General features: G+C 46.0%; 1 protein-coding gene across 1 annotated transcript in view; it reads left to right on the forward strand.

Moving 5' to 3' along the window:
- The first annotated feature begins 359 nt into the window (after positions 1 to 359).
- SERPINE3 (serpin family E member 3) overlaps positions 360 to 15,793 on the forward strand; it is a 75,046-nt gene continuing 59,612 nt past the window's right edge. Inside the window, exons 1-2 of the mRNA XM_086933444.1 lie at positions 360 to 640; positions 12,697 to 12,930. Coding sequence (XP_086789570.1) covers positions 382 to 640; positions 12,697 to 12,930 — 493 coding nt within the window. The 5' untranslated portion in view covers positions 360 to 381. The remainder of the gene's footprint in view (positions 641 to 12,696; positions 12,931 to 15,793) is intronic.

Genomic DNA, 15,793 nt, shown 5'->3' on the forward strand with positions numbered 1-15,793 from the left:
GTACGAATGAGGTAAAACCTTTGCCCAGAAAGTGTTAACGTGTAAAATTCAAAAATAATGAGGTAATACTAACACAAAACGGGCTTCATTTCTCCGCATAATTTGCCTTTATCTGTTGCATAATTTAGTCGACACTGCAGCATAATTTGGTCCTCACACATAATACCAGTGGCCCTGCCTATTAGGTCAATTTTTTAAATTCGAACACTCGCGTCAAACCTTCAAACACAACACATGAAACTTTGATTTTGTAATTATTAATAAAAGGAAACCATCGCCATACTCTGAAAGGTATAGTTTGTGGATTGGCAACATTGTCGTCCCCTTACAGTCCGTGTGTTCCTCTGTTTCAGGTGCGTCATTCCCGCCTCGGCGCCCCTCATGCATCCTCACTGCTTGATTGCGTTGATTTTGTCATCTGGCGCCCTCGGGAAAGGATGCTGCGGCCGGCACGATGCGCTGAAAGAGCAGAGCACGGACTTCGCCGTCAGCTTCTACCGGAAGTTGTCAGACGCTGACAACAGAACCAACCTCATCGTTTCCCCAGCCAGTGTTTCCTTTTCCTTGGCTGTGCTGCAGTTTGGGGCCCAGGGGAACACGTTCCGACAGCTGGAAAGAGCCCTTGGCTACAACGTGCACGGTACTGTGTCACGTTAAACATGCATGTTATATGATAGCAAGCGTTATATAAATGCAAACCTTTTCCCTCTTCTATCCCTCCACTATCCTTCTGAATCCAGATAACTGACTAAGACTCAAATAACTTTCATATTTCACTTTACTAATTCAGCACTAATCCTTTATGGGTTCCGGAATAGAATGCTACTCGCCGAAAAAGCGCATTGACGCCTCGTGAGGGGTAGTAGACGCTATATAAATGCAATTACAATACAATACAATATGATGCAAGAACTTTTTATAGGTCAGAGATTTAGGCCAGATTTACAAAGACTTTGCATCGGGTTTGAATTACTTGTTTTATGCAAACCCAACAAGGGGGAGATTTGCTAAGATTTTACACTGTGTTTGCATCACAAAAGTTACTCAATGCGGCAGTGGCATAGCTAGGCCTTTTGCTGCCCGTGGTGGTCCCAGCCTTTGCTGCCCTGCGGCAGCAGTAAGAGTAGGAGGGTGCTGGCAAACGAATCCTGCATTTGCAGTGCTGGCATAGGTGGGGGGGGGGGGGTGTAGGAGGCTGCCGACCACAAAACTCTGCCCGCCCGAGGCAGACTGCCCCTCCCCCCTTGCAATGCCACTGCAAATCGGCGCAAAATCGTTTTTTATGATTTACTTTTCAGCGCTAAACTTGTTTAGTGCTGGAAATAACATGAAAGTAAAGTAGAGCAGCACATAGCGCTGCTTTCCATTACTTAGCACCAATGGGCTTACCATGGGTGGAGCATGGGAGTTCCTATGCAACCACCCATGGTTTCTGACGATAAACTGTATTTACTAAATAACGTTTGCAGGGTTTAGCGTCAGAAAACTGCACTCTTTTGAAGTAGGCACAAGGAAGGAGAAATGCTTACATTTCTATTTCCTTTTCCAACTTTGTACATGTGCTGCACTTTACAGCACACAGACCAAGATGGAACAGGGATAAAGTCAGTCTAGGCATGGTATTGTGTCCTGGAAGGCTAACCATCCAGAACAAAATCTATGCTAGACTCATGGAGACACCTTTGCACCATGGCACAAAGGCGTCTCCGTGGCGCACAGCAGCTGATTTCAGTGCCAGCACTAGGGAAAGGGGAGGAGAGAGACATATTTCTGTAAATATGGTGCTCTTCTCTCTCCTTTTCACACAGCACTTTGCGGATTCTACACTGCGCTGCATGATTAAATGTTATATCTGCCACAAAGTGTTGTTCTAGTATTTTCAATCAAAGGAAAATCTGATTTGCACTGGATTGTAACAAAGACTAAGGCAAAGCTGTGAAGTGCAATGCACTGCCTTGAATTACCTCGCATGAAAAGGGCGTTCCCCGGATGGTGTATGGGCATTCCTATGCAACCACCAGTGGGTTTTAAAGCAAATCCCTATCTACAAAGAATTGTATGCTTACACAGCGCAGGCACCCTAGCACTATGACGCAAGGGTGTCTGCCTTGGCTCATGGTAGCATAAAGTGCACCAGCCCAGGGAGAGAGCAGAACAGTGCCGCATCTTTGTAGATACAGTGCTGTTCTGCTCTCTCTCCAGTCTCACAACGCAGAGCAGCAACTTTACTTGTGTGATGTATTCATCCTTTGCAATCGTGTATAGCTGCAAAGTGTGGCTTCACATCAAATGTGAATCATTTAACCATTCCTTTTTAGGCTTTTCAGACAGCAGTTCCACCAGCCCTGTGTCAGAAGGAGGAGTTGTTATGTAAACATACATAGTGATGTCAGAGCTCTATAACTTATAGCTCTTACTAGGTACTGAACAGTAGCGGTCGGTGGAAGGAGTAGCTGCCGGGCGGTGACGTGGGGAGGGTGGTAGTAAACTATGGATTATGGCCGATTACAGGTAAGTAAACATATAAATAAATAAAACGAATTTCGTTGTGCGCACTGCATCGCATTTGGGGATGCAGTGCGCGCAACGAAATTCGTTTTATTTATTTATGTGTCTACTTACCTGTAATCGGCCGTTATCCATAGTTTACTTCCCCCCGGCCTGCCCCTCTCCACGTCACCGCCCGGCAGCTACTCCTTCCACCGACCGCTACTGGTACTGAAATAGAGTAGGAACCTCCCAGACACTGGTTTAAGCAGCTATTCACGAGCCTGAACTGCAATCCAGGTTAGCCGCTGTGAATTACTGCGCCTGTGTCGCGATGCAGTGTTCCAGGACACTTACAGATATAGAAAATGGCGTCTGTGCATCGCTGTGAGGGGCTGTTGCTGGTTCACTTTCCTTTCCAGCGCATCTGGCTGAACGATCTAATTCCCTTTGTTTGGTAGTGGTGTCATGGATGTGAACAGCTGGCGGGCAGAGCCAGCACAGACAAAATATCAAACCTGGGCTCTGCGCCCAGTGGTCTATTCAAGGCAAACCAAATATAAACATGCAGTGTAAATTCACAAGTTGAGAAAATGAAGCTGTTAAAGTTTTTTTGACTAGCTCAGACTCTGGGTCTATGTAATCTGCATATGCTCTGTAGAAATGCCACATGTGTCTGTCTATGTGTGTGTGCGGGTGTATAAGTGTGTGTAAGTACTCTGGTAATTATATAAATAGATATTAAATTAATGCCAATAGGTCTGGCGTTGGCCACCAGCCTTCTAGCAATTCTTGTTTTGTTTTGTCATGACTTTTGTATAACTTTTTTGTTTGGGGATATTTCTGACCCTCAAACATCTGAAAAAAAATCACTTGCTACTTGAAAATAGTTTTTTTGTCTCAAAATACCACACATTACCATAGTGCTCTTTTGCATTGAAGGGAACTACTTAAAAGGTCAATCAGTCTGGCATTTGCTGCAACCCTTTAGAATGAATGAAAGAGACAAAGCAAAAATAATGAAAGAAGGCAAGACCAAAAGAAGGCAAAAAAGAAAGAAGACAAAGAAAAAAGAATTTAAATTTAAGAATGAAAGAAAGAACTCCAAAAGGATTTACAACAGTATTGGCTGGAGATATGCTCTGATAAAGATGGATTCTGCATCAGAAGCAACCTCAGGCTCTAAACACAAAGGCAACACTAAAGTAATGATACAGAAAAAACAAAAACAATGGCACTGAAGGGAACTTGCTTGTGTGTGGAGGTGCGCCCTTTGAGAGAGCAAAAAGCAGTCTATCAAAGTTAACCAGTGGATTATGTAAGCTGATTAACCGCCCCCTTGCTAGATGCTGTAGTGGGTGGAAGTAACATGTGAATAGCACAACAACAGAATTTTGAGTTTAGTGGGAACACCTCCGCTCGCTCAGTGGTATTCCACTTGGTGGCTTCACTTGCTGTGAACAGGCAAAATAACCAGGTAGAATATCAATGAAAATATGCAGAAACTACTTGATGAGTCACCCCCCCCCCGAAATCCCATGTAACAGTAAATCCAGGTGAGGGAAATAACAGAGGGTTTTATCAGCCAGTCGTATTAACGGTCATTGTGTTTATTACGTCCCATTGAATCTCATTTTATCAACATTACAGTAAAGACAGATCGATTTTAAACTTACTGCAAGGTATCACACACACGTCTTTGCAAGTCACATGTGATTGTGTGAACTGGGTGTATTATCAGGATTGTATCTTGCCGATACACAAGAATCTTTGTGGCACAATGATTAACGCATTGAGCTCTCATGTATGAAATACATATCTGTAACCTACACTTACACCTCATGCTTTGCAGCAGGCATATTAACCCAGATAAATCAAGACTGCAGAGTGCACACCTATGTCTCCAATATATGCATGGCGCACCAGAGTTATACCCTGGAAGGTGCTGGATACACGTAGATCTCTGCAACAGGCGCCCCAACCCCCTAAGATACCTTAAAATGCAATTTGTTTGTGACCAATTGATTAAACTAGAAAAAAGCTGTACTATCACATCTCTCTTTATTTCTAATTTCTTTTGGGTGCCGCTCGAAGCTGCGTGTTTGACTGCGCTGGAAGGACTCTGCTTTTGTGTCCCTGGTGTCTCTGGGAGCCCTATCAACTCTACTGGACGGCGAGAGAGAGTGGGACTGCGAGTCCCAGGAAGCCTGCGGCTCTGCCATCGGCCGCACCTGTGCTGACTCTTCCCCCTGACCCCGCCTCCTCCCAGGAGTTTAAAGACACGCCTCGCGGCCCCCGCTTCGCGGGTGCCGCTCGAAGCTGCGTGTTTGACTGCGCTGGAAGGACTCTGCTTTTGTGTCCCTGGTGTCTCTGGGAGCCCTATCAACTCTACTGGACGGCGAGGGAGAGTGGGACTGCGAGTCCCAGGAAGCCTGCGGCTCTGCCATCGGCCGCACCTGTGCGGACTCTTCCCCCTGACCCCGCCTCCTCCCAGGAGTTTAAAGACACGCCTCGCGGCCCCCGCTTCGCGGGGGCTGCTCGAAGCTGCGTGTTTGACTGCGCTGGAAGGACTCTGCTTTTGTGTCCCTGGTGTCTCTGGGAGCCCTATCAACTCTACTGGACGGCGAGGGAGAGTGGGACTGCGAGTCCCAGGAAGCCTGCGGCTCTGCCATCGGCCGCACCTGTGTTGACTCTTCCCCCTGACCCTGCCTCCTACTCCCAGGAAACCAATAGAATCACTGGGTACATAAACATAGAAGCTAACGCGTCACACGGGACGCGCGCGGGCGGGCGCCGGGCTAAGCCCGGGCAAAGGGCGGGCCGTTCTAGGCCGTTAGAGGCCGGCAGAGACCGGACCGGGCCATCTCTCTAACGCCCTGCCTTTACATCACTATCTTCTTCTTTTTTGGTGCGGCTCGTGCCTCACAGGCGCCCCATACACATGGCTAAGAGAGAATCCAGAAGTAAGGTTGCCCAACAGATTTCTGGAACCATGGAAAAATGTATTACCAGGGCTAACGTTGTGGTTAACAAAGGACTCACTGTGCTAGGAAACCAACTAGATGAGGGTGCAGAAAACTTGTCATTGGCTTCACCTGGCTCCTCAATTAATGCTAGCACACCACTACTGCTTGATGCCTCCCATCTGTCGCTTATGGATAGTATTGACCAGACTATTGAGTCAGTCCTGCAGCAACTGAGGACACCATCCACCACCCAGAGGGATAGAGACTCACTACGCCTCTCTGGGATTGTAGAAACCTCCTCCAATGCCGATTTTGTAGAGATAGTGTCGCAGGAGGGGGGATCAGTTGCAGCTTTAACTGAACATAAGAGCAGCAGGGGGGGACTATCCGTCTAAAAGGAAGAGGTCAAGAAAGCCAAAAGGTGCTAAAAGGTCTAAAGTCGATCGAACAATGCCCACTCAAGGCGACAATACAGACATTATGGACTGTCCCGGGGTAGCATCCACCATAACCAAGTCAGAACTTTCTAGTTCCCCAACAGCTCCATCTCTATCGGTGTGCACGGGGCCATATATTTTTTGTGGGGCCCCTCCGAATACTACAGGTCTGCTCATTAGCTCACTCACGGACATCTTTAGAGATTTTCTGAATCCCCTGTCTGTTAAACTAGACTCTATAGAGGCTAGATTGACGGCCATAGAAAAACTCTGTACGGCCAATAGTGCCGATCCTGGGTTGGGGGTAAACTCACAAAGGGCCCCCAGGGATAGTGCTAGGATCAGTCAATTGCCCCCAGTTACAATCACCCAGCCCCCAAATCCTCCACCAGTTCAGTCAGGGGAAGCCGCAAGAAACATTACTGTACCCGTCACCCAACCGGGTCCATCAGTGCCCCAAACAGGGAGGCCTCCGGTACCTGCACCTAGAAGGTCAAAACAACTTGCTCCATCTCAACAACCTAATCAGGAAAGACCACTCAGTGGGCAAACTGGTTGTCCTATTAGCCCCAACACCAGGCGTAGGACGGTTAACACCTTGGCTGCTAGGCGTTTTCCCCTCCTGTGCTGGAAAATGCTTTAGTACATGATTCATGACGAGCTCAGCTCGTCATCAGCACAGTTCAACTGTGCATCATGACGAGCTGAGCTCGTCATGAGCATCGAAAGGGTTAATCTGCCCCCTGAGGCTGTAGCATATACTGCGATCTTGGTGGGAGTACCGGAGTTTACTAGTGGTGCTTCGGAATCGCAGGATTCCCTACGTAATAAGGTAATAAATTGGCTAAATATTCACAGGCCACTCCCACCCAATCTAAAAGGACATGTTCTTATGGTCAGAAGGGTTCCATGGATTGGGTCTACTCCCAAAAAATGTGTGGGCAATTGTATAATCGTTAGTTTTAAAAGTCCACAGGTTGCCCCATATATTTGTAACTGGCTTGGCAGTGCTGGCAATACTTCTATTGAAGTAATGGCCCTTTCATACTTCTACCCAAATGCAGGTAATTCTGCCATGAGGAGGGAAGAGGGTTGGACTAGAGTTGGCTTTGCAGTGGATGGTTCACGATATAGGCCCAGGTACAATGCACTCCCTAGCTATGGTAACTTCATCCACCCAAACAGATATTCTTGCCTTGACCAGGTTGATTGACCACAAAAGGGCGCTATCCAACAGGCCCCCCAAAAAACTTCTACTGGGGAGGTGGACAGGGGGGTGAAGGGACCTGCTTGTAAGTATAACACTCGGTGCAGGACTCCCCCAATAAGAAAAGGAGATCACTTGGAAGCCTGGGGGGACAAGTAGCCAATTCTCTAAAGAGATTAACGTGTACGAACTCGACTACGGTGGCCGAGTGTGCCCCGCTCTCGACACTGGTACCTCCAAACGTTCCGGAAAGCCCCGACCCTTCCCAAGCCATTGTAGTAACCACATACGATGGGGTAGGAACATCGCGTACTCCACCTATGAGGGTCCTCTCTTGGAATGTGGCGGGGATCGCAAATAAAGTGAACACAATGGATTGGGATCTTCTGATAGATGGCAGTGATGTTTGCCTCTTTCAGGAGACCTGGGCGAGGGAACCCCTGAGTAGATCGGGGTATGAAATTTTCGAAATTCCGGCCAAGTGGAGTGGTATAGGGAGGCCTTCGGGTGGCTTGGCGATCTGGGTAGCGAGTCACATTGGGTGTCAGGCGGAAAGTATGGTTACGTTCTCGCAGGACATCCAATGTGTCCTGCTCAGATGGCCTTGCTCAGTAACCTGGGCAGTTATTAATGTATACTCACGGCCTGTTGCCGTGGCCAAGGAGTCATCTACTTTAGATGACCTCTCATCCTTTTTGGGTCAGCTTCCAGGTGATTATAAGATAGTGATGGGTGGGGATTTAAACTGCCATTTCGAACCTCTAGCAGGATTAAAGGAGGGTGTCCTCACTACTGAGGACGATTTGTGGGGAGTCCCACCATCTTCATCCCCACACCCCAAAACCTGGTCCCCTCTGGCAGTACAGATTATGTCCCTCACTCTGAATTATGCAATAAGGGCCTGTAATGGGCGTACCCCGTCTGATACCCCCTCAATGTGCACCTTCAATAGGAAAGAGCATGAGTCTAGGTTAGATTATATATTCATAGACATTACCATGTGGCCTAAAGTTCAGGATTTCAAGGTGGTATCCAGAATAGATAGTGACCACAACGCGCTTCTACTGGAGGTGCAACATCCTGCACCTGTAGATGGGCCTTCATCCTCCACTTCTAGCGTTGACCCTGGGAATCTGCTTCTCACTACCAACAGGCGTCGTGTTAAATGGGGGAACCTGATAAAGGGGGAAGGTGCCATGAATAAGTTATATGAAATAGCACTCCCCAGGTTTAAAGAAGTAGATGATCTCATAGACCAACCGAGACCCATAGATTACAATAAGAAATTAGCGCAAATTCATGCGGAACTTGTGAGTGGTCTTGCTGAGGTTTTCCATCCAGTGGTTCCACCACGTAGGAAAAAGACTCGAACCCCGACCTGGTATAACTCGATTTGCAGGAAAATCAAGTCTGAGTTAATTGCTATCATAAAAGCGGGCTCGAATAAGGTCAAGGTTGCAGAACTCAGGAGGGATTATAAAGCGGCAATGAAAACTGCTAGGGTAGAGTGGGATTGGGACCCTTGGCATGATTTATCTGAAGCCCTTGACGCTAAAGATTCGAGGAAATTTTGGGCTCTCGTGAATAATGGGACAGGGGAACTTAAATCAGCAGTGGAGCCCAACATTGCCCCCTCAGTGTGGGAGGCACACTTTGGGTCACTCTACCAAGACACCACCTCACCGCCTGATGGTACGGAGTTCGAAGCTTCTGCTTCTTTGGAGGCGGGCCTGGAACTTACGCTTGGTGAGGTGATGACTGCAATGGAGCGATTAGCGATGGGGAAGGCGCCTGGGTTAGACAGATTACCGGGGGACCTGTTCAGACACCATCCTGAAATCTGGGGTCCGTACCTCTTCATTCTGTTTAATGCCATCTTAGGAGGTATGGCGATCCCCTGTTCTTGGCTGGGGGCAGAGATTGTACCCATATACAAAAAGGGCTCTCCTCTGCTCCCGGCCAACTACAGGCCGATCAGCCTCATAGACGTCCCCCAAAAGCTATTCGCTTGTCTAATCCTGAACCACCTGCTAGACTGGGTGGAGGCCAATGATATTCTGAGTCCCCTTCAGGCTGACTTCAGGAAAAACACGTCCACCATGGACCAGATCTTCCGCCTTGTTTTGCTTTACTGGAAGATGGTAACGATAGAGGGTGGAAGGCTGTACATGGTGTTCGTGGACCTGAAGTCAGCTTTTGACCTAGTCCCACGTAAGAAACTGTGGGAGGTACTGAAAAAGTTAGGGGTACCCGCTCAGATATTAAACATCATAACCAGGCTCCATGATAACAACTATGCACAGGTCAGGTGTGGGAGGGATGGTAGACTGTCATCTAGGTTCCCTGTGCGTAGAGGGGTGAGGCAGGGCTGTGTCCTGGCACCGACCCTGTTTTGCCTCTTTATTAATAATGTTATAGCCCATCTAGCAAATGTCAAGGATAATAATGCCCGCATGGCAGGCGGGTCCCGGCAATTATGTTTGCCGATGATACCCTCCTTCTTTCCAAATCCACAATGGGAATCCAGAGGATTTTGGATGGATTGGTCTTTTCTGTAGCCAACATGGTCTAGAGATCAACACAGAAAAGACCAAGTTCATGATATTTAATCCACCTAAAAAAGCCAGACCCAATCCGACCCTGGGTAATGCCAGCCTTGAGAGGGTAACTACCTTTCTGTATTTGGGAGTAACGTTACAGGAAAATCTATCCTGGGACCCCCAGATAACAAGATCACGGCTCAAACTGTCCCAGCTGTCGGGTGCAATACTGAAAGTGGCAAATACTTCAACTTATAAGCCCATCAGCCCGGCACTTGAACTGTACAAAACCCAAGCTGAGGCAGCTGCAACATATGGGAGTGAACTATGGGGGCATAAAGTAGGCCAAGAACTAGCAAGAGTGGAAAACAATTTCCTGAGACGCCTCTTGGCTCTCCCTCGAGGCACACCGCTCTTGCCTCTGAGACTAGACATGGGCCTCCCCTCTATTACTGAGGAGCTAGAGTCAAAGCCGGTAAGGTTCTGGCATAGGCTATGGTCCACCAATGAACTTCATCACTATAGGCAGGACCTTATCCATGTCATGAACCTGAACCAAAGTAAAAAAATCTCTTGGCTCGCTTTTGTTAAAAAAGAACTTCACGCCTTGAATCTATCTGAGCACTGGGAGGACCCTGAACAGGGCTGCCGAAGGGTTCCACGCAAAAGCTTAGTCCGAATGTTTAAAGAAAAAAGACTTTCACTCCTGCTGAACGCACAAACCAGCCGCACTCTCACAGATCGGTTCCTGGAATCCAAAAATTCCTATGTTTTTGAAAGTTTTATGGACCTTATTTTTCCTATCCTTGCGAGGAAATTATTTGTACAATGGAGGCTAGGTACACTGCCCACTAGAACACTTACTCACAAATGGCACAATGGTGGCGATATAATGTGTCCAAGCTGTAACACTCATAAGGAAGATGAGCTTCATATTATGTTTGTCTGTCCTGCCTACAGTAAATCTAGAAAATACTGGTTAGCGCCCCTCTGTAGAAACTTGGGGTTCAGTAACCATTCACACGCATACAGAGTAATGAAAACCAGCACTCTCGCCCATATTGTGTTTGCAGTAGCCAAATTTTTAATGGCAGTTTGGCAGATTAGGAAAAAAAACCCTCTAATGTGTGACATTGAGTTGGCTTGCTCTAACCTCCCTTTTTCCTCCAAGGTGGGAAATCTACCAATTTTAAGACTGTATGAAATGAGTTTTTATGTAAGCAATGTTTTTATGTCTTATGTACTGTATCTTTTATGGTCTATATGACCGAAATAAAGAATTTTTGGATTGGATTGGAGATATTGTATGAACAATGGATAGGTTGACTGCCATTCACCCTGCTCCTTTTGAGCTGCCCCACTAGACTCTGGTCCTCATTACACCCCCAGCCCCCTACACCCTCTGTCATTACCTAAAATTATAGGTTGCCACAGTATCTTTTCACCCCATCACTCTTTTCACTCTGATTTCAGAATTATATTTACATCAGTTTTGATCACCTCTAGCAATATCACAAAACATCAGCCCCTCTGGCATTATTGTAACATATTTGAAGCTAACAAGTGTATCTGAGTCATGTGTGACACATTCAGCCAGCCCTGGGGTCTAGGGCTTGCAGTTTTTATTTTAACGTTGGAAGTATTATGGCCACTTCATTGTTACAAAATAATTCAGTGTTGTAAACAACCCAAGTTGGCCTGGTAAGGGATTTGAGGAGCCAAACCCAATATTAACATTTGCCCGTTTTAAGTATATGTTTGTCCATGTGCATAAAGGCTGTGCTTTACTTAGAAATAAATGGGAGTCCACCCAACTTTGTGTCCTGGAAGGACCCTGTACCACATTTTTAGAATCTTAATGTAGTACCTTTTTGTGTGGCTTGTGTAATCTCACTGGGGCCACAGTCCATTTCCTGTACCCCAATTTCTGTGTTGTCCAGAAATGCAGGTAGTTGAGTATTTCTACTCTACCAGATTAAGAACACATCACTGTTGAATTTCTAATATTTTTATATGCACACCTGCTTGAAAATGTGTGCATTTTCATATATCTTCATAGATATGTTGCTCATGTTAGGGCCACATGACACACCACGGAAGTTGCAGATGTTAGTTTTGTTAAAAGTCAGCAAAAGCAAAACATCAAAAAGGATGCCTACCATCTTTGCAAGATCAAGCGAGTGCTTACCTCCATGACATATACATCGCAAACCAAATTAATACACGTGGGAAACGGCTCGCAGATAGAGTTGCCTGCAGTGCCACACCAATGTTGATTGGCACCACACAAATGCGAATGACATAACTCGGTTGCAAAGATGAAGCAGTCTGTGGCCAGCAGCGCCTTCACCTCATTCTTTTGTGATCTGAATGGGGCCATCTAGAATTTCATCAATAATGTCTTTGTGAGGGGAGAGGTGTGTTGTCTGAGTGTGTGTGTGACATCATCCATTGGTATCATCAAAGGCAACATTGAAATCCTAAACAATTTCTCTTTTGAACATCTATTTATTGACAATCTTCTTATTGCATTCAGCCATTGGGGGAAAATTGCATATAGAAATTGGTAGTGCATCCGAAGGGTGGGCCCAAAGGGCTGTGTCATGAAGCGGATAAGCGGATTGGTTGTAGTATGAGGTCAAAAGCCACACCCTGAAGCCAAACTAACTGAGCATAGTCGCAGACCATGCCTTGCAAGCTCTGAGATTCATGCATTTGAGATCTCCGTGAAGAAACAGACAACACTGATTGATTGAAATAGTTCCTAAATTATGGGCTGTATGGTAGGGCTTCCTACTTGCCGAGACATTGGAAACTTTGCCTTTTGTTGTTGAACAAGTTACAAAAAGGCCTCCTTAAGGCCACCAGGGATTGTGGAAAGTTTGGTGTCTGGTGGTTTGGAACACAAATACTTCAGTCTTCACCTGAAAATTTAGATCCCTAAGCAAAAGTATTGGGCCACCTGTTTCTAGTGCTAAGTTTCAAAAGCCTCATTCTCCTGGTAGTAGGCGCTGTAAGATAATACTCATTCTTTCCTGCGGATCTTCTTTTTCCATCAGATGAAAGAGTCCAGGACTTCCTGCGTACTGTGTATGAGGAGCTGGCCAACGTCAGTCAAGGCAGCGTCATTCGCCTGGCATGTGCGCTTTTTCTGCAAGCTGGCATCCGTCTCTCGCCTCACTTCGTAGAGCAGACTGCGCTGTGGGCAAACAGTAGCCTGCAGCCAACAAATTTCAGTGAGCCTTCAAGGACACTTGCCCAGATAAACGAGTGGGTGATCCATCAGATTGGAGGTAAGAAAAAGATTCCTGCGACCCGCTCAAGATGGTTGCGCTACAGGTTTACAAGTCACCTTGCAATGGCATGCCAACATATACACAGCTGGGTCGCCATTTACATATAATTGTTTCCTACTAACAATACTTGTGTGGGATGTTAACTGTTGTAAGCTATGACTGGTTGATCTTGCATTTAATATTCTAATATTAAACTGATTTCAAACAGTAAAAGTACAATATTTACATACAGGAATGTTAGAAAAACCTTAGCTATAGTATGTAGGAAATGTAAGAGCTGTGAATTGACTTCTTGCAGTGGATGGGGGTGTTGAACTTTGTGAAAAGTAACTGTATATTGGTAACCCAAATGGTACATTCAGGACATTCATTGAGGTTTTTACGTTTTTAATTACTGCCAGTGGAAATTACAGGTTTATAAATATATATCCTCATTTTGTCTATGTACCCGTTGCATCGATGCTTCTATTTGTACCTTAGCAAAAGGAGCAAATGATGGACTGAATGCGGAACAATGCAAACATTCACCCCAGTCACAAAGATCTGGATTTAATCCATCGTTCTTTGGCTCACCACGCCACCCCAGTTTGGACCCAGCCACATGCAAATCAGCCTTGACCCTGTGCCTCATGGGAACAGTCCAGCCCGAACTGCCAAGCCAGGTCCTCCCTGGACCGGAAACCAGAATACTGGGACCGGTTTCACCCACATCAGCCAGGCTTGCTTGAATCCAGTGGCGCAGTGAGCATGTACCTTGGCATCTCTGTGAACTGTGAGAGTCTTGCCTGCCGCCCAGCTGTATAAAAAGGAAGAGAAAATATTACTGTAGTCTTAATAATGTATTTTCTCAAAGAACACAGAGTGATAACGAAATTAGAGCATACAGGGAGCTCACTGTAGCAGCACATCAAAAGGAGAAATAATACCAGCAGTACCAGAGAGCCAAGGGAGCTAAACTGAAATGCAAACACTACTATATTTGAACATCACACACTGTGCATTGGATTAGTTGAGATGTATGTATATATGGATATTTAAATATAATAAACCTTGCTAGGAAGCAATGAAGCACTGGGATTACTCATGGCTTAGAGTCTGTATCCATAGAAGGCAGGGCCGCTCTCTCCCATCCACCTTTTTATTTAATGTGAGCAATATTACCCGTCTCATTCACAAGCACCCGCCGCCATTTTAGAGACAAAGGCCCAGATTTACTAACACTTTGCATCAGGTTTGTGTTGCAACCACAGAGGGGGGTTGATGCAAATCCATCTTTATAAAGAATCATTGACAGGGATTTGCACCAAAATCCAAGACCTCCTTGAGACAGGCACAAAGAGGAAAGTTGTTTTCATTTCTCCTTGTTTTTCCTACTTTGCACCACATACATACAAAGTGGGATAAGCTGTAAAGCACAGTTTTTTTTACTGGAACGAACGCCTTCCATTACAAAACGTATGCTTTAGAGAACACAGACACTCTTGCACTTTGGTGCAAGAGTGTCTGCATTGGTACACGGCTGCCAAAAGTGCGCAGGTGGAAAGGAGCAACAGCTCCACTTCATAGTAAGTATGGTGCAGTTCTGCTCTCTCCCTTTCATACCTTGCGGCGCAGCAACTTTAGTTGCAAGACTTCTTACTAAATCCGGCCTAAAGTTCCTGTCAACATCTATGCAACATCTGAGCTGATGCAAGACAAATGCTTAAGTAATTATGATGTCATCATTTATAGTGCAATTGGGGGAATGCCAAGCTGTCATGATGGTGGAGACCATCACCTCTGCTTTCTCAACAGAACACCACTCTTCATAATTAGAGATAATTTTGCCGCAGGTGCAGCTTTTTATGCAGTGGAAACTCTTTAGGCAAAACTGATTTGCTCAAACGCTCCGTCCATCATCCCCTTTTGTACCGCTTTGTTCGCCCTAAGTTGGCAGAGTATGCTCAGATGTGAGTCCCTTGCTCACTTTGCCACTGGATTCAAGCAAGCCGGGCTGATGAGAATTATGAATCCGAAACCGGTCCTCGGAAGCTTGTTTCCGGTCCAGGGAAGGCATGGCTTGGCAGTTCGGGCTGGACTGTTCCCATGAGGCACAGGGTCAGACTGATTTGCATATGGCCATGTCTGAACTGGGGTGGCTGAGTGAGCTAAAGAATGGTGATGGATTAAACCCAGATCAGTTGACTGGGGGTGAGTGTTTGATTTGCTCAAACGCTCCGTCCATCATCCCCTTTTGTATCGCTAAGTAATTATTATGGCATCATTTGGAGTGCAATTGGGGGAATGCCAAGCTGTCATGTTGGTGGAGACCATCACCTCTGCCTTCTCAACAGAACACCACTCTTCATAATTAGAGATAATTTTGCCGCAGGTGCAGCTTTTTATGCAGTGGAAACTCTTTAGGCAAAACTGAAATGCCAGACGTTCACCATGCATGGTGGATGGCCAGAATTTTTTTGTTTGTTTTTGTTTTGCATAAACAAATGCCTGAAATGGCGGGTTGTTTCTTTAAAACTAAATATTAGTGGCTCCGACACGCAGGAATCCTTGCCCAAAAGGGTAATACTGTCAAAACGTATCGCTTTAAAGTTGTGTTCTTCACTTCATGATTAGTGAAAAAGCGTCCCGTAGTATTCCAGCATGGTATCGTCTCGATCCTTCCTGTTGGAGGGTATGGGTTGTATGGGTACGAGACATATTATTTTTGGTAGAAAGATTAAAGGGTCTAAAAACAAGCGTTTGTTGGTCTGTGAGGTTATCTATATTGCATTTACAACCTTGTATGCTACATTTGGGGTAGGGTTCACCCTCAGATACCAAGGACTGGGACAAGGAAGGGAGAACAAGGGGGTAATGCTGT

Source organism: Lissotriton vulgaris, chromosome 8 (assembly GCF_964263255.1).
Source record: "Lissotriton vulgaris chromosome 8, aLisVul1.2, whole genome shotgun sequence".
Taxonomy (NCBI): Eukaryota; Metazoa; Chordata; class Amphibia; order Caudata; family Salamandridae; genus Lissotriton; species Lissotriton vulgaris.